This window comes from Podarcis bocagei (genome assembly GCF_964188305.1).
Source record: "Podarcis bocagei genome assembly, chromosome: 5".
Lineage (NCBI taxonomy): Eukaryota > Metazoa > Chordata > Lepidosauria > Squamata > Lacertidae > Podarcis > Podarcis bocagei.
In genome coordinates, this window is record NC_138129.1 from 11,223,358 (window position 1) to 11,248,052 (window position 24,695).

The window sequence follows — 24,695 nt, forward strand, 5'->3', positions numbered from 1 at the left end:
TTTAATAAACAGGTTGTCTGCGTATCTGCAATGGCTACTAGGTCCAGAGTTCAAGAACAGAAAAGCAACAGAGCCATTTTTATTTTTCTGATTGCCAATGAAGCAGAATGCTGGAAGATTTGGGGCAGATAAAAGAAATAACTTCTTCACACAATCCAGAGCCTGATCTGTAGGAATAATAATTTTTATTTCTCTGATGGCTGGAGGTACAATGACTGTGCAGAATTCTTTAAAAAGGAAGATCAATACGTGTATAGCAGCCAGGCTGTTCAGTCATCGCTACCTTGGAAAGAGAGGAAGATGCTAATATGTGACTAAGTTATTTCACCACCACTGAGCTATAGTTTCTCCTCTGGGCAATCCCCGAGGGTTTGTGCTCTACAATTAAGCGATGCATTTCTGAAAACTGGTTTCTGTACTGATTTGGAAAATGTATTTCCTTAGCCCCTCACTCTCTGACCTCTCATTGTTTTCCTCTCCTTCCTTCTATGTGACCACGACCACCCACCAAAAAAAGCCCTGCAACTCCTTTGACGATGAGTCACATACAACGGCTTCTGCAGCATGTGGAGAAGAGGGATGTTTTTGATTCATTTGTTCATATCCGTGCTGTATGCCCGTTTCATTAAGAGGATGCATCGCTCTCCGCAGTCTGGAGGGGCATGATTAAATCAATCAGCTCAGTCTTTCTTAAACGCTTAATGTCATAATAAAACTCTGAGTCATTTCCCAAGGCATATAAGCTACTGGCACCATACATGCTGCTGTGTTCATTGGCATTTTCCTTCTCTGGAGCGTGGTACGGAGCCTTTTACAATCACAGAATTGTAGAGTTTGAAAGGAACCCAATGGTCATCTAGTCCAACCCCCTGCAATGCAGGAAATCTCAACTAAAGTGTCCAAGGCAGGTCGCCATCCAGCATCTGCTTAAAAAACTCCAAGGAAATCCATTCCACTGTTGAACAGCTTTTACTGCCAGAAATTCTTCCATTGGTTTGGATCCTAGTGTCTGTAGCAAGAGAAACCAAGCTTGTTTTCTGATCTGGCCACAGTGATCCATGCGACGGTCACCTCCAGACTTGATTATTGTAACTCGCTCTATGCAGGGCTGCCCTTGAAGCTGACCCAGAAACTCCAGCGGGTGCAGAAAGCCGCGGCGAGGCTCCTTACGGGGTCCTTGCCGCAGGATCACATTCATCCAGTGCTTTACCAACTGCACTGGCTCCCGGTGGAGTGCAGGGTCAGGTTTAAGGTGCTGGTTTTGACCTTTAAAGCCCTATGCCGCCTAGGACCCACGTACCTATGGGACCAACTCTCCTGGTATGCCCTGCGGAGGACCTTAAGGTCCACAAATGACAACATTTTGGAGGTCCCAGGTCGCAAGGTGGTTAGATTGGTCTCAACTAGGGCCAGGGTCTTTTCAGTACTGGCCCCGGCTTGGTGGAACGCTCTATCACAAGAGATTAGGGCCCTGTGGGACTTGACATCTTTCCGCAGGGCCTGCGAGACAGAGCTGTTCCGCCTGGCCTTTGGTTTGGACTCAGTCTGACCCTAGTGTTTCCCTCCCCTTATGGTTTTGATCTATGGGCTACTTTTAAAAAGAGGCTGCATCTTAAATTGCATTTTAACCTGTATTTTAAATTGGTTTCCCCCCTCCCATTATGTTTTTAGTGTGATTTTATTGGTGTTGGCCGCCCTGAGCCCAGCTCTGGCAGGGGAGGGCGGGGTATAAATAATAATAATAATAATAATAATAATTATTATTATTATTATTATTATTATTATTATTATTATTATTATTTCCTCTTCCATGAGACAGCCCTTGAGATATTTGAAGATGGCTATCATATCTCCCCAGTCTCCACTTTTCCAGGCTAAACATAATCAACTCTGGCTTGGTTTCCAGACACTGATCATCTTAGTTGCCCTCCTTTGCACACGTTCAAGCTTGTCAATATCCTTCGTATGTTGTGACGCCCAGAACTGGACACAGTATTCCCTTGATGTGGAATTATACTTCTGTTGATGCAGCCTATGATCGCATTTGGGTTTCCCCCCTGCTGTATCACACTGTTGACTGCAATGCTTGTGGTCTATTAAGACCCCCCAGATCTTCTGAAGGCTTGCACCTGTGCTCATTGAGAAATTTGCCTTTATCTCCTCCTCCCAAGGCTGGCCTGCTCATGAGTTGGACTGATGCAGCCACCTCGGGCAGCAGGAATCCTGTTGGAGCTTCTCACCAGAAGCCACTGTTGTGCAGCCCTAGTAAGACACACTCCAGCAGCCAGGAGGTGGCGGGACGAGGTGGCCCCTGTCTCCTCTTAATGTAAGGGTGAGGAACCTCAGGCCACTAGGCCTCCCTATTTGGCCTGCCCACCTGCCCTATAAAAAGGTAAAGGGAACCCTGACCATTAGGTCCAGTTGTGACCGACTCTGGGGTTGCGGCACTCATCTCGCTTTATTGGCCGAGGGAGCCGGTGTACAGCTTCCGGGTCATGTGGCCAGCATGACTAAGCCGCTTCTGGCGAAGCAGAGCAGCGCACGGAAACGCCGTTTACCTTCCCGCCGGAGCGGTACCTATTTATCTACTTGCACTTTGATGTGCTTTCGAACTGCTAGGTTGGCAGGAGTAGGGACCGAGCAACGGGAGCTCACCCCGTCGAAGGGATTCGAACCGCCGACCTTCTGATCGGCAAGTCCTAGGCTCTGTGGTTTAACCCACAGCGCCACCTGCGTCCCTTTACCTGATGTCAAAACGGTAAAGGCAAAACAGAGCTGAAAGCGGGGTTGCAAAACTCTGTCCACAGGGCATGTCAAGAGTCAACAATCAGCTGATACAGTAGTTGGGCCTTCCATGCACAATGCTATGCAAAAATGGATCCCCTGCCATCATTGTGACACCAGGTGATTGACAGGAGAGTGGTCCTGTCCAACTCTCAAATGTGACCTGCAGGGGCGGGACCCAGATCCACCGGTCGGATCCAGCTCCTTATGCCACCCTAGGAGTAGTGGCAAAGCCACCTATCTCTATAAGAACCTTGCATTTAGAACTCTTCATTCTCACAATTGTCCACAATTGAAGAAGGCAGATAAAGGCAACGTTCATGAGTCTCCAGCTCCCGCCCTTTCTGTTTTCCCAACAACGCTCCTCCCCATTTTATTTGCACAACAACCCTGAGGTAGGTTAGGCTGAGAGTGAGTGACTGGGCCACGCTCAAAAAAAGAAGGCATCCAAGCATGGAATTTTTGCCCTGGTGTGCCTCAGGGCACTATTTTGTCCCCTGTGCCATTTAGCAGCTGCATGTGGGGGATTTGGAGCAAAATGTCGACCTCATGGCGATGGCCCTTGGCTCTTCTTCTCCATAATATCTGAAGCCGGTGTGGTCATGCACTCTTGTAGGAAGTGGATGAAGGGCCTATAAACTGAGTTTAAATCCTTTGTTGTTGTTGTTGTTTAGTCGTTTAGTCGTGTCCGACTCTTCGTGACCCCATGGACCAGAGCACGCCAGGCCCTCCTGTCTTCCACTGCCTCCCGCAGTTTGATCAAACTCATGCTGGTAGCCTCAAGAACACTGTCCAACCATCTCCTCCTCTGTCGTCCCCTTCTCCTTGTGCCCTCCATCTTTCCCAACATCAGGGTCTTTTCCAGGGAGTCTTCTCTTCTCATGAGGTGGCCAAAGTATTGGAGCCTCAGCTTCAGGATCTGTCCTTCCAGTGAGCACTCAGGGCTGATTTCCTTCAGAATGGATAGGGTTGATCTGCTTGCAGTCCATGGGACTCTCAAGAGTCTCCTACCGCGCCATAATTTAAAAAGCATCAATTCTTCTTTATGGTTCAGCTCTCACTTCCATACGTTACTACTGGGGAAAGCATAGCTTTCACTGATCACTGCCTTGCCATGGCGAAGGGGCTTGAATAACTCAGAGAAGCTATGAGCTATCCTGAAAGGCATAATCCCTGTGGGTATCTGGAAGATAGATCGCCTTACCTGTATTGGATGGGGTTGCACTCCTTCTAAAGGAACAGGTGCATAGTCCGGGGTGCTCTTTGAGCCATCATTATTTTTGGAGGCCCTGATGAGCTCAGTGATCAGGCCTGCCTGCTACAAACTTCAGCTACAGCAGTTCCTGGACTAGGATAACCTGGCCACCAATGTTTCAGCCATTGGTAACTCCAATATATGATTTCTGCAATGTTCTCCCTGCTCTTAATGTTGGCCCGGAAGCTGCAGTTGGCACAGGATGATGCAGGTAAGCTGTTGACTGGAGGAGCCTACCAACTTCGCATGGCACAACCAGTGAAGGAGCTGCAGTCCACTTTCCAGTGTGGTGTAGTGGTTAAGAGCAGTGGACTCATAATCTGGTGAGCCGGGTTCGATTCCCTGCTCCTCCACATGCAGCTGCTGGGTGACCTTGGGCCAGTCACACTTCTCTGAAGTCTCTCAGCCCCACTAACCTCACAGCGTGTTTGTTGTGGGGAAGGAAGGGAAAGGAGGTTGTGAGCCGCTTTGAGACTCCTTAGGGTAGTGATAAAGCGGGATATCAAATCCAAACTCTTCTTCTTCTTCTTTCCACTGGTGGTAAGAGCCCCATGGTCTCCCCTATGGCGCATTACCTTAGGACCACAGCCAGCGCAGCTGCTGGTTGCGCTGGCTTAACAATGGACACTGTGTGTATTTTATGTGTATCTTAATGATCACAAGTCATGGGGTCGTGGAGAAGGTTTGTATGAACTTAACAGTGCTTAGGTTAGGGTTTTTTCAGCTGCTCTTCTGTTAATGCTGTTAGTATTATTTTAGATTATAAACGCCATATTGATATGCTAACCATATAATATGGATTTTGCTCTAATGGTGATGTTCAGCTTATTTTTCAGCTGCTGTTTTGTTAATAGCGTTTAGTTGTGATTATTTTTGTTGTTGTTTTGTTAACAGTGTCATATAGATGGTTTCATTTTAAATTGTAATTGTGTCATTGATTATTTGTTCATTATTTCATACAATTCAAGCTGCATCTGCAAGGGCACAAGGAGAAGGGGACGACAGAGGACGAGATGGTTGGCTAGTGTTCTGGAAGCTACCAGCATGAGTCTGACCAAACTGCGGGAGGTTTTTGCACGAAAAGTGGTTGCTGTTTGTAGTTATTTAATTGCAGTGTTTCATCAGCTGGTGTCTTGAGCAGCAACCTCTGGAAACGAAGGGCTAAAAACCGGCGCTGCTCTCCCAAATTATCTGGTCCCTTTTAACTTTGTATTTCAGCCGGTTGACTAAAATCCCTTATTTTGGCTGCTGATCCCTTATTTTCGAGGCTGCTGGTCCCTTATTTTCCAATCTGTAAGTTGACAGCTATGCTTTAGGATTCATTTGCACTAAAAACGGCACAGAAATACAATAAACCAAACCAAACCCAGAGAGACATCTGCAGGGCCGCCGGCTTTCCCCCTCCCGCCCCTGATTCAACAAGGATAAGAAAGAGGAAAAACCCCACGATCCTCCATGAGGACTAGCCTCGTCCCCTCGCCCTGCCCAATAATAAACGCAGGTCCCGGAACCCGGCGCCCTTTAGGACCCGGCCGGCTCCGTTCGGCAAGAGGGAGGAAGAGGCGGCGCCGAGGGAGAAAGAAAAACGCTTTTGCGGCCGGGCGGAAGGAGGCGACGGGGCGGCGCCAGGCAGACAATAGGGAAGCGCGGCAGCCAATGGGCTGGTCGGCGGGGCCGCCTCGAGTATTTGCATAGCGGCGCGCCGCGGCCAATGGCCTTGCGAGCCGCCTGGGCGAGCGCCCTCTCGCTGGGCAGGGCGGAGAAGAGGGCTCCACCCGGCCGGGCTTGGGGCGGCCGCGACGGCTGCCCGGGCGGCCGCTGGTGGCAGCAGCAGCAGCAGCAGCGAGCGGAGAGAATGGCTGCGGCTGCGTGCGGCTCGTCCGCGGACCGGGAGCCCCCGGAGCCTCCTCCTCCGCCGCCCGGGGAGCCCGCGCCGCCTCCGCCGGCGAGGAAGCGCGGCGGGGATTCTCGCCGGCGGCAGGCCGCCCTCTTCTTCCTCAACAACATCTCCCTGGACGGGCGGCCGCCGTGCCTGGCCCCGGGCAAGACGCCGCTGCAGTCTCCGCAGCAGCAGCAGCAGCAGCCGCCGCCTCCGCCGCCCTCGTCCTCCGCCGCGGCCCCCGGGGAGCGGCCCGACGACGATGCTTTGCCCGCCTCGAGGCTCCTGCTCGCCACCCCGCCGGGGCTGCTGCTGCCTGCCGCCGCCGCCGCCGAGCTGGACCCTTCCCGCGGGCTGGGCGCCGCCGCCGCCGCCCTCCTGCCCCAGCTGCTGCTGGGCAGCCCGCTCTGCCCCGTGGTGCCCGCCCCGGCCGTCGCAGCCGCGGGGGTCTTGGCGAAGCCGGGCGTCGCCCCCGCGGGGCTGCTGAGCCCCACCCAGAGCATCGCCGCCGCCGCCGCCGGAGGAGGGTTCCCCTTGGAAGTGCAGAGGCAAAGGTGAGGAGGGCCCGGGGGGGGGAGGTGTGTCTCGGATTCCTGGGTCCTTTTTGGAAAAAGCGGGGTGGGAGGGGGAGTTCGGGCAGGTGCCTGCGTTTGACCAGTTTCCGGATCTAAATGCACATAGATACATATGTGTCCTGTCTTCAGTCTTCTTGCGCTGCGCAAACGCTTTCCCTCTTTACGTCGGGTTTTGTCTCCGAAGGCAATCGGTTCCTCTTACACCTACTCAGAGGCGCCCATTTCTTCCTTGTTCCCCACGCCCACCTGTCCGTTTTATTGGATTGCTGGGCAGATATAATCGGTCCCTTGCAGGCTGGAGATCCTGTCGTCGGTGTGTGTTTTTATTGTTTTGTTTTATAGCTAGCTAAAGGCTGCCCCAGCGGCGTCATTTGTAAACGCTGCAATAAACAAACGAGCACGAAGGGGTTAAAAAGGCCCACCTGCTTTTATAGGTTGACTTTTTCTTTATGGAAGAAGAGCCGCCCTAAGACTACAGCCATAACTTACCTGGCCGGACTTTTCCTCTTTTTTTAAGTCCATGTAGCTCAATATTGTCTACACTGGCTGGCAGCAGCTCTCCAGCGTTTCATGCAGGGTTCATGCGCCGCCGAATCCCTCCCAGCTCCAAGGGCTGAACGTGAGACAAAACAGATCTTCTATCACTGAGCTAGGGCCCTTTTCCATTGCAGGCTTCAGTGTGGTATATTTGTGAGTAAACATCCAAACAGCTGCACCGTAAACAGTGCTTACTGTAAAGCAAGTCTGTGCAGGATTGCAGACTAGCTCCAACAAGTCTCTTTATCTTAAGTGTATAAAGGATGAGAGAGTCTTCCTGGCATCTTTACTTTTGATGAGGATTCTTCTCCTCTTCCCTTTCCCTGACCCCCAAAAAGCATTTGGTCTTAGATGCTAATAAGGTATCTAATAGGCTAATAGGGTTTATGAGGCTTACCTGGGGATGGGGTTGCTGCTATTGTTGATGTTATTTTATTCTATCATTATTTTGGTTCTTGGGAATTATGTGGAAATTGTTCAGTTTGGCTGTGTGCTTTCTGATGTCTTGTTTCATGTTTATGACTAGTGTTATTATGCTTGTGACTTTTTTTTAATATGTTGCATGCCGCCTTGAGAAAGGTTTTAACTTTGGCATACAAATAAAGTGATTGATGATAAACTTACATGCCTATGTCTTACAACATTTTAATGTCCTATTAACATAAGTCCATCTTTTCTTTTAATTTCTTGCTGGGAAATTAATGTTCTGCTGGGAATTAAGCTTCTGCTTCCCCCAAACCCTAGGGAATATCTCCCGCTCTGCTTATGGACATCACTGCCCTACGGAGAGGCTGGGTGATGAGTCCAAATTAACACCCTACCTCTTTCCCTTTCATATTATGAGAGTCTAAATAACTTCTCCTGGGAGTCATAACTCAACTGTGCTTTGAGGATGCTCTTGAGAATTCCACTAGTGGAATTCAGCTTCTGCGTTGACCTTATGGGACTTAGCAAAAGGTGGCATGAGCTGTGCCTTTGTTTTGCTAGGTCTATTGGGGATGCTATTTAATTTGCTGCTCAAAAAAAAATCAGCTGCTCAAGAGTCCTTAAAATTATTGTGCATATGTTCAGAGAAAAAGCAGATTTTACCAAAGGTCATGTAGGGTTGTGCTTGTGTGTTCAAGGAATGGTGCACAGTGGTGACCCAAGCCCTGTGTCGTGCTTAGAGAAGAGTCAAGTGGTTTTAGCTCTGTTGAGTTTATGATAATGACCCATTCGAAGATTTGGGAGTAGTCTTCCCTCAGCCCATCATTCCAGAAGCCCAACTTTCTTCTGGACCCGTCTCCCACCTCAGATTTTCCCTGTGTGTTGTCTAGCCACACAGAAACGACATTACAGAGGGGGGTACCTTACAACCCTACAATTCTATGATTCCCAAACCGACAGTCGTTCATGGCTGCCTGCAGGAGCCGCTTAAGGCTCTTAGCCAACAGTAAATAAATTTAGCAGCAGCATCTCTGTAGGAAGAAACATATTAAGAGAGTAAATAAAGATAGGATGCTGATCCTCTTGCAGTATATTATATGCCACTTTTTTGACCCAAAGTCCACACACACACCCCTGAAAGGAGTGAACAGCCTATTAAAAACCATAAAATATATACTAGGGGGTGCAACAGAATGGCATAAATCCATCAGCTAGCAAAACAACACAAGACAGCGATATCCTAACATAAGTGGGCCGATGGATTAAAGGATGCTCCTTCCAACCCAATATCTATCTTTTAGGGGCTAGAAACCTAAGCAGGCAATAAGAAATGCTATGTTTTGTTTTACAGCAAGCTTTGCACGACTAAGGAGTCTCATCACACACATACAAGCCATTTCAACTGTTCAGGGCAAACAAGTGAAAATGTCAAAGAACACCCCCCCCCCAAAAAAAAATCCCCTAACAACTAGGAATAATTACAGTATTAATAAATATTGAGCAATAGCAAAAGGCCATGAGAGTCGGAGTGTTCCATTTACAACAGAAATCTTTTGCTTTTAGTGTTTATTACTACATGAAGCTTTTTGGCAACGGCCTGGGAGAATGAGTGGCCCAAAGGGGTTATTGAGATGCAGTTGCCCTGAGCGACTTGGGACACAGGATGCAAATGGGATGCGAAAAGTTCAAGCCAGTATTTGCTTTCCCCTTCCTCCAGAGTCTGTCCATGTCAATATAGGAAGGCAAGGCAAGAGAGGCTTATTAAAAGGCTATTATTATTTTGTCATGACCCGCACACTACCAGACATTCCATATAATCAAGAACATAAATAAGTATATGTGTATTGTGGTGTCATCTGATAACAATGGGACCCTTAGATTCCGGTCCACTGTGTGCTTCACAATGATGCGTGAATACAACTCTCATTTAGGTGTTGGCAACCCCTGAAACTCTTGTCTAGGGTGCTGCAGTGTGGTGTAGTGGTTAAGAGCGGTAGTCTCCTAATCTGGGGAACCGGGTTCGCGTCTCCGCTCCTCCACATGCAGCTGCTGGGTGACCTTGGGCCAGTCACACTTCCTTGAAGTCTCTCAGCCCCACTCACCTCAAAGAGTGTTTGTTGTGGGGGAGGAAGGGAAAGGAGAATGTTAGCCGCTTTGAGACTCCTTAAAGGGAGTGAAAGGTGGGATATCAAATCCAAACTCTTCTTCTTCTTCTGCATGCCACATTTAATTCGCATAACATTGAGTCTCCTAGAGTACCTGGCGGTTGTGTCCGTGACCCGTATGCAGGGTCCAGGAGGAAGCAGGAAGCAAATGCATGGAGCTGGTCAGAATAATGGCGTTTTGATTACCCAGTGTTCAGGAGCTTAAGTCCATCACGCTTGCTGAGTGTGGCCTGGTATGGTGCTCCATAAATCAGGGGTGGGGATGATCTGTCTCCCAGTTGTTGTGGAATTCCTGTCATCCATGACCATTGGCTATGTAGGATGAAGTTGATTGAGTCAAGAGACCTTCAAGGAGAACCAGAGAACCATAGATGGCCTTCCACCAAGTTTCTGAGAGGACCTGCATTCGAGTCTTCTAAAGTCCCTCACTTTTGTCATTAGTATGTTTTTCTCTAGGTTCACTGTCAACTGCTTTTAACACATTAATAACTTGCATATTTTACTCATCGGTTGACCAGTTAGGGTTGGGAGAAAGGGTTGTTATGTGTAGTTTAATCCACCAAATGGCAGCCCTGGGAGAGCAGAGCAAACTTCTCTTATTGTGCTCTTCTAACCTGGGCACAATGCGTTCCCGGTAGGCCTGTAAATTCCTTGATCCGGCCTGTAAATTACCCTGCCCAGACAAAAACTATTTCCCTTGTATGTTTGTGTTGCTTCACTGCCCTGTCTTTGTTTGTTTGCCCTGGCTCTTCGGTTATAATAGGCTTGTTGTGTGCTGTCGAGCTTTGAGGGTGAGCCTCCGGAGAAGAGGAACGCCAAGTGTTTTGCAGGGAAGAATTAAGAATTGCTGCTTTTAATGAAAGTCAGAAATTTCCAGCCTGAGCCTGTGGCATCCCAGAGCTCGTGTTTACCAAAAGCATAATTATTCCTGTTCTGCTTGCAAAAGTGATGTTGCTGACTAACCTCTCTGCTAGCATCTCAGTTGATTTTATTTTATTTTTAAGCAAGGATCATTACATGCCGGTGCATCTGACTTTAGTACAGCATGAGATAATTTAGTACTACTGTATATGTGCAATAACTGAGAGAGCTGTAGCTCAGTTAGTAGGGAATGTGTTGTGCATGTGTGGGGTCTGTTCCATTTAAGATCTTGGGATGGAAAACTGTTGGGGGTGGGTTGGATCCTGTGATCCTATCTCTCTTCCCACAATCCAGCCTGCATGTTCAATCAATGCCTGGAGAGGGGTGGCATCATAGCCATGCTCCTCTTCCCTGGATCTATGTTCAGCTTCAGGTCATGCCCGTCTGACCTCCAAGCTTTGGGTAAACTGTAGCAAAGGGTTCTGTGTGCATAAAATCTCTGTCTACCATTAGGAACTCTGTAACCAGTTGTGCTTCCACGCTGTCCAGAATGCGGAGCCTGGGCACGAGGCAAGTGAGAAAGGTCATAACTCGGTGGTGCAGCACGTTATTTGTGTGCAAAAGATCCCGGGTCCAATCACCGACATCTCCAGAAAGGGCTGGAAAAAGACTCCACTCTGAACCCCTGGAAAGCTGCTGGCAGTCAGAGCCGACAGTATCCTGAGCTAGGTGGGTCAGTGGTGTGGCTTGGTATAAGGGAGATTCCTACATACCATCGGTTGAGATTCTGTTCCCTACTATGTGTTTTCTGAGCCAGGGTGTGAGAAAATGGCTCCAAAGAAGCTGGGTTTGGGCTAACATGGAGAGCGTATTGGATTTTTCAACTTTCAGCTTCCAAAAATGAGGGGTGGTAAAAGGTTGTAGCATGACTTGGGAATTCAAAGGATATTTTTGTTAAATTAATATAATTAAGTTTTGCTTGGTAAGTAAAATGTGTGTGAAATTGCATAGAAATAATTAAAAATGACTGGCAGTTATAGTGTATGTTACTATTATTGCTCATTATTGTTGTTGTTGTTATTTAGCATTACCTGACGTTTTCAGAAAGAAAAATTAAAATGCTTTGGTTTTCCAAAAGCATGTCATGTGCTTCTCCTTCAAAGAAAGACTTAGCGAGCCAAATGTTGTCCAATCACAAAAATAATAGCAGATTTGAATTTCTCACACCCCAAAGCATATTTATAAAACCCCTCACTGAAGAAATTTGGAACAATTAAGTTGCACCCCCTGAAATGACACGCCCTAGGCTAACAGTGTGGCAGGGTTCGCAGCACATTGATACTGGTCTTCCACAGTTGGGGGCAGCATGCACTTGTGGGATTTTCAAGTGGGGAGAGCTCCGTTGCACTCAAGTCTTGCTTGCATGCGTCCCATGGGCTTCTGGTGAGCCACTGTGAGAACAGGATTCTGGAGCAGATATTCGTTTGTCCTGTCACAGCAGCCCTCTTCTGATGTTCTTCTATCCATAGATGGCACCTTCTTCTCTGAGCTGGCACAACTGCACAGTTGTGTGTGCGCGTACTGCAATTCTTGTTAGCCCTAAGATGGAACAAAACAAGCTCTTGGCAGCGGAATTCAGTTTCCTGAATACCAACCTTTTATTATTTTGCAAAGCGTAGGCTTCTCGCAGCTGCAGTGATATGCCTGAGAACTGTGTGGGCAATCGTTCTCTCAGAGCCCCGAGCGATGGCCAAATAAGATTTCTGGGGTTTGGGGAGGAGTAGCCAATGCCCTGCATCTTTCCCTTCACTTCTCTAGGGCAAGCAGAATAAATGATGCAAGCAAAAACATTGAAATGAATCAGAGTTGCTTTGTGGGGTGAGAAGGGAGCACATACAACATCTAGCAAACACCCTTGCTCAGAGCAGGAAGTTTGGATCCTGAGCATCCCCAACAGAGGCTATCCAGCCTCTGCTTCAAAATCCTGCGCTGCAGGTGAAGCCACCATCTCTAGCAATCCATGGTTGGACAGCCCTTGCAGTTAAGAAGTTTCTCCTAGTGTTCATCCAAAATCCATTCTCCTGTTATATAAACCTGTTAGTTCTAGTACAGTGACATGGCTTGTTTATCTGCCCCTTGCTTGGTCCAGCTATTGGTTGGTTTGTCTCATTGGAATTATTTGTCGTTGTGGCATTAGTAATTCCTTCTTCAGGAACAACCACCCATCGCAGTCTCCTTTCCCTGTTTATCTAGTCATTGAATCCTTCCTTGCATTACTTGGGGAAGGGTTCTGTTGCATAGGTAGTACATAATATTGTACTGCCTGGGTAGGGAACACTTAAAGCGGGGTTTTTTCCCCAGCATTGAGTGCTAAAAATGCAACGGTGGTGGCGTTGCCTTAGACATTTTGGCATTGCAATTAGTTCATTGGTACAAGGGTGCACCCTTCTCCCTTCCCCTTTGGCCCCCTCGCAAAGCCTTTTGCTCTGTGACCTCTTCCTGTAGTCCTCTTGAGACCAGCTTGCAAAATTTGCCAGGTGCATTTTGCACCTGGCTATCGTTCACTTGTGACCAAGTGAAGATGCCCAGGTGCCAGGATGCTGCCTGACGTCTTCACCATCTGGAGGTGCGTGCCTGGGGATCCTTGGATCCTGCCTGTTTTCACACGCTAACAACACATCCTGTAGAATTCTGCCTGTTATATTTTATCTGCACAATCAGCACAAATTTCAGGAACCAAAAAGTTGTGCTGAAAAATGCGACTTTTGAGCCGCCTGGCCTCCAAATGGCAGTGACACATTCCGTTCTGGCGACTGTAACTCTGCTTTAAAGAGCCATTTGGTGCCTAGCTTATATATCTGAGTTTCTAACGCTGGTTGTGATTCCCTTTCAATGCTGGCATAAACAGGATTAAAGTTCCAGGCTTCCCGTTGCGACTGACGTTGCATCAGTCCTCCGTGTCTGAGAATGAGCCCAGAATTTCTGGAGATCAACCCTTTGGCTCAGCCCGTATAAGCAAGCCAGGTGCTTTGGTGACCCCTCTTGCAGATCTAGAACAACCCCATCCTAAAATATACAGGCTGCAGCAGCATCCAGGCTCTGGCTGCATCATATAAATCATAATTCAGCCTCTTCTTGTGCCAAGCCACATTCAAAAGGAGCTGTCACAGCATGGTTGCTGTGCAATGTCCTTGCTGTGACCCTTTGAACAAGCTTCTCTTTCTTGCCAGATCTCCTTCCAGTTTGCCAGATGCACGTAACTGGCAGAAAATGCAAGGCTGGAAGCTTGTCAGGTAAAGGCAGCAGGTGTGCCTCCTGTCTGTATTGTGGATTGTACTTCTCTGGCGTTGCTTAAACAACCAGATGCAGCCCTTAAAGGCTCAGAACAGAGAGAACTGCCCTACACCAGGATCAGACTGTTCCTCCATTTAGTTTTTGGTTTTCTGTGCATCAATGGGCAGTTCTTTCTCCATAACCTTATCCTCTTAGCTGCAGATTGAACCTGCATGCGCAAAGCACAGACTCCAACACTGAGTCTCGTTCCTGACCCATTTGTTTGCTTTCATTAATGATATGCTGTAATATAGCTACCCAGTGTCCTCCATGTTAGCCCTAGGCAGCCTGGCACCAGGTAGGATAGAACACGGCCATTGTAGTAGTAGCTGGTGGGTTTTAGCCTCTAAGGAAGGGACCGCCTTGGGACTGATTTTTTGCAAGCCCTTTCTTGGCTAAAGGACAGGGTATAAATGCTGTAAAAATGAAATTCATAGTATGAGCTAGCTGGTGATTTGTAATAAACCAAACTAAACCTAGACAGCATCTTGCCAACAAAGGTCCGTATAGTTAAAGCTATGGTTTTCCCAGTAGTGATGTATGGAAGTGAGAGCTGGACAATAAAGAAGGCTGATCACCGAAGAATTGATGCTTTTGAATTATGGTGCTGCAGGAGACTCTTGATAGTCCCATGGACTGCAAGAAGATCAAACCTCTCCATTCTGAAGGAAATCAGCCCTAAGTGCTCACTGGAAGGACAGATCCTGAAACTGAGGCTCCAATACTTTGGCCACCTCATGAGAAGAGAAGACTCCCTGGAAAAGACCCTGATGTTGGGAAAGATGGAGGGCACAAGGAAAAGGGGGCGACAGAGGACGAGATGGTTGGACAGTGTTCTTGAAGCTACCAGCATGAGTTTGAACAAACTGCGGGAGGCAGTGGAAGACAGGAGTGCCTGGCGTGCTCTGGTCCATGGGGTCACGAAGACTTGGACACGACTAAATGACTAAACAACAACAACAACCCTCAGCTGAGATTTCTTCCAGAAACATTAATCAGGGGAGCAGGTAGCCTCTCTTATTACCTTGCTTTCCTTAGTTTCTCCATCCTCTGGAAGCAATGGAAGGAGCAAAGTGGCATTGCTAGGTAAACATCCCGTAATATCATCCCTTTCTGGTGATAGGGAAGACAGAGAATCATATGAAGCTGCCTTTATATCAAGTCAGCCCACCTAGCTCAGTATAGCCTACACTGACTGCCAGCAGCTGCCCAGGGTTTCAGGAAAGCAGCCCATCCCTACCTGGCAATGCCAAGGATTGAACCCGGGACCTTTGGTGTGGAAAGCAGATTCTGTACCACTGAGCCACAGCCCTGTCCCAGGGAAGGCTACAAGACCTCCTCTCCCATGCACAGTAAATATCACAGGAAGGAACATGGGCACAGGAAGTACATGAGGAACGTGGAGGAACACCTGCTCAACCCCACTGCCTGTGCTGTGATTGAGTATTGGAAACCTTGTTGTCGCCCCTGTACCTGAATTCCATGGTGCAGCAGACCATAATTCCATCTGTGTGATCCAGGGGGATTGAAGTGTGGTGGAGGTCAATTTGTGCCTCATTAATGAGCAGCTGACAGCAAAGTTTTTGCAGTTGCAAAAGAGCCTGCTCTCCAGCTGAGGCTTGGAGGTGGTCTTGCCCTTCTGGGGCAAGCCAGCTAAGTTTAGACTGAAAGGTCTTTGGGGCAGGTGAACTTTGCTGGCTTTGTGGTGCTGATGTGTATCCCTGGAAGTGCAAGCAAGATCCAGTGTGGGAAACTTCACATCATTTATATCTGAACCCCTTTAGGGGGTGGAGAGAGGAGCTGGAGAATAGCTGCTCAGCATCAAATAAAGAAAAGAGCATTAAAACCTTGTCCCTGCAGGCTTCAAAATTAATGACTTGTAGGGCTGACACGATATTGACTCAGGCTGTTCTTACATAAGAGGTCAGGGTAGCTTTATTTAGTATGTGGTGTTTGACTCTCTTCTTCTTCTTTGGGTGTCTTTTGAGAGCAAATATTCGGAACTCAAATGGCATGTTGACATTTCAAGAGAATCAGTTACACAATTAGAAAAGGGTACAGCAAAAGCCATAATTAGGAATTGCACTTTTGAAACAGAATCTAAAAGCTGTTCTTCCGAAGGAGGGCAGATCAGTTGGCTTCAGCATTTTCTTGGCAGGAGTTTTCTTGGAGCACAATCGCAGCAGCGAGTGAGAAAGATAATAGTAGTATTTTTAGCCTTTTTGAGAGATGGGGTGCCTTTATCTGGTTAGAAAAAGCCAAACTACAAAGCAAAGGAAGAGAAAAGGGGCAGGTTGTAACTAGGACCAAGCATCTGTTCTAAATGCTAAAACTTGAGGATGTGTGCAAGAAAACTCTTAGTACATATCTAGCTTGTAAGCTTGGGGATGCGGGTGGTGCTGTCGGTTAAACCACAGAGCCTAGGACTTGCCGATCAGAAGGTTGGCGGTTCGAATCCCTGCGAAGGGGTGAGCTCCCGTTGCTCGGTCCCTGCTCCTGCCAACCTAGCAGTTCGAAAGCATGTCAAAAGTGCAAGTAAATAAATAGGTACCACTCCGGCGGGAAGGTAAACGGCGTTTCCGTGCGCTGCTCTGGTTTTGCCAGAAGCGGCTTAGTCATGCTGGCCACATGACCTGGGAAAACTGTCTGGACAAACGGTGGCTTCCTTGGCCAATAAAGCGAGATGAGTGTCGCAACCCCAGAGTCGGTAACGACTGGACCTAATGGTCAGGGGTCCCTTTACGTTTACTTTACATTGTAAGCTCAGTGGGGCAGGGACTTATATGCTGCTTTGTTACTCCATTAGTGGGCTTGGTGCCCCAAATTTCAGCAGTGCTCTGTGCGACTCCAAAATCCGGCACCCCATACCTCCTCTCGCCTTCCACTGGACATAATAGGTAATATATAGGTAATACATATTCAACTCTGTTTGGCCTAGTCATCAATCTGAAAGCCTTGTGCATTTTCCTGTTTTGTGATCACCTCTGCACAGGCCCCTTTCTGGTTATCCTTATGCAGTTATGCTGTCAATATACCTCGGAAGAAAAACGTTTCATAGGAGAGGCAAAGTGAATGCCAAACGCTGGATCTTTTCAAAGCCCTCAGGGTTTTCGCTTAGCCTTAGCCATTCTCACTTATTCCTTGCATGGGATGCTACTGGAAGTGTGCAGGGAGACTTGGGATGCTGCTGGGAGGGGGAAAGGTGGGGTTTTGTGTTAGGGGAGCAAGCAAGTGAGCTGTGTGGATCTAAACAGAAACCAAAAGTGTTCGAGCCCCACCACGTTGGGCGAAAGTTTCCTGCACTGCAGGAGGTTGGGCTAGAATGCTAAATGATCCTCATGGTCCCTTCCAACTCTTATGATTCCACAAAGTTCAAAAGGGCCACTGCCCAGGTCGCACCTTGCAGAATGCATTGATAATCTAAGGCTTGTTTATGTGGACTTCGTGCACACCATACATTTAATGTGCATTGCTTCTTCCATGGGAACTGTAGTTTGTTAAGGACACTGGGAATTGCAGCTCTGGGGGGAAACCACACATTCCCAGACTCCTTTGGCAGAAGCCATGTGCTTGAAACTTGAAGCTCATGGCGTCTATGCAGGCTTCCCTGACACAGTTTTCCACGCTAATGGGGAAATGCCAATCTCCCAGGTGAGAAGAAGAAGAAGAGGAGGAGGAGGAGTTTGGATTTGATATCCCTCTTTATCACTACCCAAAGGAGTCTCAAAGCGGCTAACATTCTCCTTTCCCTTCCTCCCCCACAACAAACACTCTGTGAGGTGAGTGGGGCTGAGAGACTTCAGAGAAGTGTGACTGGCCCAAGGTCACCCAGCAGCTGCATGTGGAGGAGCGGAGACGTGAACCCAGTTCCCCAGATTACGAGACTACCGCTCTTAACCACTACACCACACTGGCTCCTATGGGACTCTGGGAGGGTCCCTCACTTCCTGTGTGAGACAAGAGCTACCTTTGAGAGCGGACTCTGCATTTTCTCTCCCCCCCCCCCAACATCTATTTTTGTTTTTACAGTCATACCTTGGGTTACGAACGCTGTGGGTTGTGCGTTTTCGGGTTGCAGACCACGCCGAACCCGGAAGTACCGTTACTTCCAGGTTTTGGCGCATGTGCAGAAGCACTGAATCGCGTCATGCGCTTCAGGCTATGAACGCTGTGGGTTGCGAACGTGCCTCCCGCACACATCACGTTCGCAACCAGAGGTAAGACTGTATTTGGATTAGTTCCTTTTATCTTGTTGTACCAGGAAAAAGCTTTAATAATAAGGAGAAAAATGTCGCCTGCCTTAAGCCCTCCTGGCAAGAAATGAGAACAGTGGGTTTGTTGCTGCACACCTTCCCATAGGCAGCACGCTTGCTACGATTGCCAACCCCCGGCGTGCTCTACCTTTTCTTCTCCTCTCGCCACTCTCGCCACTCCTTTTTTAAATTAGCTTCCTTTTGGGTTTTGATCCCTCTGCTTTCTGCTCCTGCTTTCGATCCCTTGGTTTTCTCAAAGGGAAAGGTGTGGAGAGAAGGGGGGAGCGCACTGCGGCAGGGCTAGATTTAAAATGAATTTCTGCAACTGGTTCGGGGTGGGGGGGAAGAGGCCAGATTCTCTCAGTGGCATCCAAGATAGCTTGAAGGGCTTTGAAAACTTGACAGGTTATGAAAGCTCGGAGAAATCTGAGGAAGGCAAAGACATCTGCCTGACTACGCAGCTTTTGATTATGTTCTTCTGAAGTCCCAGTGCGGCCTTGAAGGGGGTGGAGGGAGAGAGACGCATCTGGGTAAGCAAATAGATCATCAGCAGCAGATGTAAATGGCTCTAGATTTCAGCTTCCTGCTAGAAAGACACTGCCATTTAGGATGTTTGAAAGGCCGTGACTGGTTTGGGGACCCTGGCTCCGAAGACCAGGACACTCCGTTCCTTCAGAATAGAAATTGAGCTGGGAGGACCCATTAGGACAGCTGGTGGGGGGAAGGCTGATCCCCATCTACTGGTAGTTCAGCGGATGAATTGCAGCAGAATTGCAAAGGGTTTCTGACCCTTGGCTGTTCAGTCGCTGCAAAAAGCTTTCTACCTCTTACCTTCTAGGATACTCAAGGATGGGTTGGCGAAATGAAATCTGCTTCATAGAGGCAGGTGAAAAGATGGTGAGCAGGGTTCGGAATTAGCAGGGTTCCAGGTGCCTTTTGCACCTGAAGGTTCTCCATTTCCAAGCACCTCAAGAAGTCTGGGTGCCATTTTTTGCGCTTGGCTGACACTCAAGGATTGCTGAAATGAATGTGCTTTGAAGCCTCAAACTATATGTTAAGGATAGACGAGATGTTAAGGAGTTTAACAATAAAGAGAGGAGTGTTTTGAAAACTGAAGTATGATACCAATATTTTTATTGTCAACACCAAATGAAACACGTATTAACAATTTCTGATAAAATTGTAATATTAACAATGTGCCACTTATGTGAATTGTATATTAATGTGAATTGTATGCTTACAAAAATGATAAATAAAAAGTTTTGCCGACCTCCCCCCCCCTCCCCCGTGGCGACTAGCCATTCTGTTTTGGCGCCCACAACCCAGGTCCCAGAAGCCATTTGGCTCCTAGGTTTTCTATCCCAGTTTCTAACACAGACGGTGAGTTCAGCTCTCAAAACATTGCGCTTTGCTGCTTCTGTACAAATGAGGGAGTCCCTGTGTTAAAGAGCGTGCAGTCTAGAAGCAAGGCTGGAGAGAGAGAACAGAGGACTGGGTGAAAGAGCAATATGGGGTTGTTGTGAACAAATGAATGCAGTGGACAGAGTTAGACTTTGCTGCGCTTCAAGTCTTTTGCATTGCTTGCTTTTTTTGCAAGAGCATCATAGAAATGGTGTGTTTGGGGGGATTTGAAGGAGGGGAGAGGTGGCTTTCCGTTGTAGGTGAAGAAGAAGAGAGGTTCATGCTGGCGGGGGCGACAATAAAAAGCTGTAACAGCAACGGCAAGCTTTATTGGGGATGCTGCAAGCAGTGCCCCCAGCTTAGTCCTCTGATTTTGTGTTGGCTGTCAGGTTGCTCGCTGGTTAAAGTGTTGCTCAGTGCAGTTCTGCTACCCAACAGGGACAGGACTGGGAGTTGTAACATGCTTGATAGTGGAGATGACAGCAGATGCCTCCGGGCTAGAAATGTGAGTTCGGTTACCTGCGAAATGGCTGATTGCTGCACAATTCCAGAGGCTGTTGCATTGTGCCGTGGAAATAGGATCTCTGCCTCGCTGGGCGTGAGAGAAGGAAAAGGGACTTTTGTTTCCTGCAGTGAGTCACAACCGTGCTACTGAAACTACCAAAATAGAAATGGCCGGATAATCCTTCATAAATTGTGTAACATCCAGGCGTAATTCAGGGGGTTGACTTTTGCCCCGAGAGGCCCAGTGGAATGGGCAAGCTTTGGGCTTCCAGATGTTGTTGATCTCCAGCTCCCATCCAGTGTTCAAAATTAGCCAGGTGCGTTTTGCTACTGGTGCATGTCCAATTGCAACTACATGGAGATTTCTGGGCACCAGGTTGGCGACCAGTTTAAAAACCTGTGCCTTGGTCCTTCATTAATTCCATTTCCACTGTGTGTGTTTCCCCATCTTGCATACGGGAACCAGTGAATTTAGAGCAAGCTACAGATCAAGCAAGGGACGCGGGTGGCGCTGTGGTCTAAACCACAGAGCCTGGGACTTGCCGATCAGAAGGTCAGCGGTTCGAATCCCTGCGACGGAGTGAGCTCCCATTGCTCGGTCCCTGCTCCTGCCAACCTAGCAGTTTGAAAGCAAGTAGTGCAAGTAAATAAATAGGTACCACTCCGGCAGGAAAGTAAACGGCGTTTCCGTGCGCTGCTCTGGTTCGCCAGAAGCGGCTTAGCCCTTCTGGCCACATGACCTAGAAGCCGTCTGTGGACAAACGCCGGCTCCCTCGGCCTATAGAGCGAGATGCGCTCACAACCCCAGAGTCCGCGACTGGACCTAATGGTCAGGGGTACCTTTACAGATCAAGCAATGTAGTTGAGATCATGAGATCATAGAATTCTGGCATTGGAAGGGAACCCCAATGGTCATTTAGTCCAACTCCATGGTGAATAGACATTCCATTTTGGCGACCACAACCTAGATTCAATGTACCATTTGGCGCCTAGCTTATATGCCTGAGTTTCTAATACTGTTCCTATCAGCCCCATATAGCAAGAACAGTATTTGGGTATGATGGTAGTTATGGTCCCTATAACATCATAGCTCTCAGAGGCTAGGATTAGGCCGGTGTGGAATGACTCTTCCTATAACTGGGTATTGTTGGGGCTGTCGCCTGATTAAGGAAACCTCATTTGATTTGATCTGATTCAATCTGCATATGAGCAAAACTGCCCTAGCAAGAAGCATTCTCTCTGTGTGACTATATAAAATTAACCGCTGCCAATCCATTATGCAGCTTACTTCACTGGTGTGCATTTTGGTGGTTTTGTGATCAGATTCCTGGCAATGGTGTGTGCTAGAAACTGAACACATAATATGTATCTGTCCCTTGAACTCTATAAATCCTTTTGTTGCTGTTTCTTGACTTTAAACTGGCAGAGGAGCAAGCTCTGCTTCTTGAGTTCTGTAAAGGGGCCAGTTGCATCCTTTTCAGAGTTGTCTGCACCGTAATTCAGTGGCAGAGCACATTCTGTGCATGCAAAAGGTTCTGTCCCTGACATCTTCAGGCAGCGTGGAGAAGATTCCTCTTGGAGATCCATTCTCAAAGTAGACAGTACTGTGCTGAATGGAACAGTGGTCTGAAATCTTTAGAAGGCAGCTCCCTACGTACAACAGCAGCTGCTGCCACTCTAAATTATTGTGATGCTCGGTTTGGTCACTTAGCCAGCAGTATACCACATGTTGAAAAATCAGTCTTCAGTACTCGCTTCCAGGATCACCGCAATTGGAACTTGAGTGACCTCTTGGAGGTGAAATGATTGTGCTTTATAAGTCATCTGGTTGATGTCTGAGGGCCACAAATACCCTCCGTCCTCTCAAATGAGTGGGAATGTGCTTTTATTTCTCAGAGATGGATATTTTTCTAAGCACTTTCCGGGGGTTTTCACAGCCCACTTCTTCTCGAAATGTCAAATATCTCCGCTTCCTGCCATGTGAAATAGGATGAAGTGTTTTTAAGCTGTCATGATTTGTAAAGAACTCTGAAAGAGGCACAACTGCAATATTTGCTCAGAGCAAAATGCAAATGAAAAGGAGCCTATGTTTTGCCACTTCCCAGGTCCCATAATTTTGGAGGTGTTGATTTATGAGGTTTCCGCCTTTCTTACTCTGTAACAATTCAGGAATTGAGTTTTTCAATAATAATAATAATAATAATAATAAATCATAGGCATCAGTTGTAGCCTAGTTAGAGCTGATGAAGTGTAACAAAGGAAGCTGCCTTATACCGATCTTTCCCTATGATCTTTCCCTAGATGTTTATTCTGTTATTACTATTATTATTATTATTATTATTATTATTAATCATTACGTTTGTATACCACCTTTCATCTGAAGATCACAGGGCAATTCACAGCAGAAAAATACAAAATGAGAACACAAAATACATAATAAAACAAAAACAAACCAATAACCCTCTTCCAACAAATATTTGAAAGCTCATATAATGTTAATCAGCCAAAGGCCTGGGTATAGAGAAATGTTTTCACCTGGCACGCAAAGATATATAATGAAGGCACCAGGCAAACGCCAAAATGGAATGTCTAGTTGCCACAGTTGTGAAGAATATTCTTGTGTCATGAATGGTCCATGTCACCATTAAGGGGGAAAAAGGTTGGAATATATGTGGGCTGTCCCTGGGTCAAGTGACTTTTTTCTTTTCTATGTTCTCAAAGTTCTTAGCCTAGCTTAAGATTGTCATCTGAACTAGCCAGATGTTTAACGGATAATCCATCACAGTCAATCCCAACATTTGAAAAATAAGACTTTAGAGCCATTTTGCAAAAAAAAGAAAAGAAAAAAGGGGGCAACTAGACATTCTGTTCTGGCAATGGTAACCTTGGTTTCAGGAGCCATTTGGAACCTAGCTTATATATCTGAGTTTCTAATACTCCCTGCCAGATATGTAACAGGAAGGAGTTCAAAAGGGTGGGTATTGCTACCAAAGGCCTGATTTCTGCAGCATTGGGAGTGGACCTCCTGATGTGATGAAATCTTCGGTAGGCCGTCTCCTGTGGAGCACAGTGATCAGTTGCAGATATATGGGGGTGAGGAATTTTATTTAATTTTATGCCAATATGGGTACAGTAATCCTAGCCTAACTCACAGGGTGGCATTTGCAAAACCTTTTCAGTAAGATGGTAGCATGTGAAGCTCTTTGCACGCTGTATAACACAACACAAATGCTAAGTACTATGATTTGGGTGCCAGCTGTTCAGAGGGAGAAATTCAGCGTCCCACTGGGATGGTTTGAGCCCCTTTCCACGATCCTTGACAGTTCTCTGGCTTGCAGCCAAGACGTCCAGCCTTAAATCATGGCTCTACAATCACACATAGTTTAGGTGTAAGGAGCAGATCTGCCAGTAATCTGTAATAAGGCGGAACAGAGATAAAAATAACCTGTGTTTAATTGGGTAGTGACATTGGTACAATGACTCAGCTATCAAGGAAGTTTTTGAGAAGGGAGGCTACGCGTATCTGCTGCCGTGTAAAGCACATGAGAACCAAAGGAGCAATTTTAAAGGCTCTTTGGCGATGGTTGGTTCAAACTAGTCAAGATCATGTTACAGGGAGGAGGATATTATTTTGCCTTTTGCTTTTAAAAGATCTTGCAGGTATGTTTCTGCGAGACTTGATTGTGGCACGTTTCATCTATAAGATGTTCATAACAGGAATGTTTTGATGATGGGCCATCTAAGACTACCTTCTGATTGCTGGGATTCTTGCAAAGAATACTGGACTAGCTAGATCAGCGGTTCTCAACCTGTGGGTCCCCAGATGTTGTTGGACTACAACTCCCATCAACCCTGAGCCTTCCTAGCTAGGGGTGATGGGAGTTGTAGTTCAACAACATCTGGGGACCCACAGATTGAGAAAGGCTGAGCTAGATGAAGGCCTGATCCTGCCAAGCACTTAACATATACTTGAGCAGAAGTGTATTCTCCTTCCTGCTCGGTGCAGATTAGTTATGCCTTGGCTACTAAACTAAATGTGTATTTTTCGTTAATTTAAAACACAGCGGTGAACTGCAGGCAGTGCAAGATGATTGCACGACATAATTCCATAGCTCAGGGGCAGAGCATCTGTGTTGCACACAGAAAGTTCCAGGTTCAATCCCCCGGCATCTCCACGTGCAGCACTGGCAATGACTGAGCTGGATAGGCCCATGGTCTGACTCGGGACAAGGCAAATCCCTGTCTTCCTTCTTTGGGTTGGCTACAGCAAGGTCCTAGGTGCTGCAGTTGACGCATGGGTGTCGTCAACCCACATCTGCTATTGTTGTTGCCTGCCTCCAGCAGAGAGCAAGAACAAGTAAAATAGGTGGTGGTAAAGATTCCTGCAGGATAAGACTTAATTTTAGAGTGGAGAGGAGGGGATGACATCACAAAAGGGATTATGTCCCTGGGAAAGAACTGCCTGTTCCAGTCTATGAAGTCGAAGTCCTTCTGTGACCTCCAGTGTGGCATTGTCCTTATGTCTCCACCCAACTATTTTTATTGCAACCTATCCGCAGGGTTCTCATAACCCTGGCAGGGACAGACTCGGCCAGTTTTAATCTCCTGGTTAAAATGTTCAGAATACAGGCGTACTTTTACAAGATTAGAGGAGGTTTGCTGGGTCATACGCAAGGCCTGTGTAGTCTAGCATCCTGTTCCCACAGTGGCCAACCACATGCC

The 24,695-nt window shown here is 47.4% G+C and overlaps 1 protein-coding gene and 1 long non-coding RNA gene across 5 annotated transcripts in view; one reads left to right on the plus strand and one right to left on the minus strand.

The window, feature by feature from the left end:
- The first annotated feature begins 5,825 nt into the window (after positions 1-5,825).
- The window catches only part of CABLES2 (Cdk5 and Abl enzyme substrate 2), a 49,353-nt gene continuing 30,483 nt past the window's right edge, over positions 5,826-24,695 (plus strand). Inside the window, exon 1 of the mRNA XM_081196343.1 lies at positions 5,826-6,472. Coding sequence (XP_081052469.1) covers positions 5,895-6,472 — 578 coding nt within the window. The 5' untranslated portion in view covers positions 5,826-5,894. The remainder of the gene's footprint in view (positions 6,473-24,695) is intronic.
- The window catches only part of LOC308588372, a 43,288-nt gene continuing 30,112 nt past the window's right edge, over positions 11,520-24,695 (minus strand). The window contains exon 3 of one of the 4 annotated variants that reach the window (XR_014008664.1): positions 11,520-12,296. This is a non-coding gene — a long non-coding RNA (uncharacterized lncRNA). Of the gene's footprint in view, positions 12,297-15,732; positions 16,079-21,848; positions 21,947-22,351; positions 23,387-24,695 lie in introns of those variants that run through there. The other 3 variants (XR_014008665.1, XR_014008666.1, XR_014008667.1) reach the window with 3 other exon arrangements.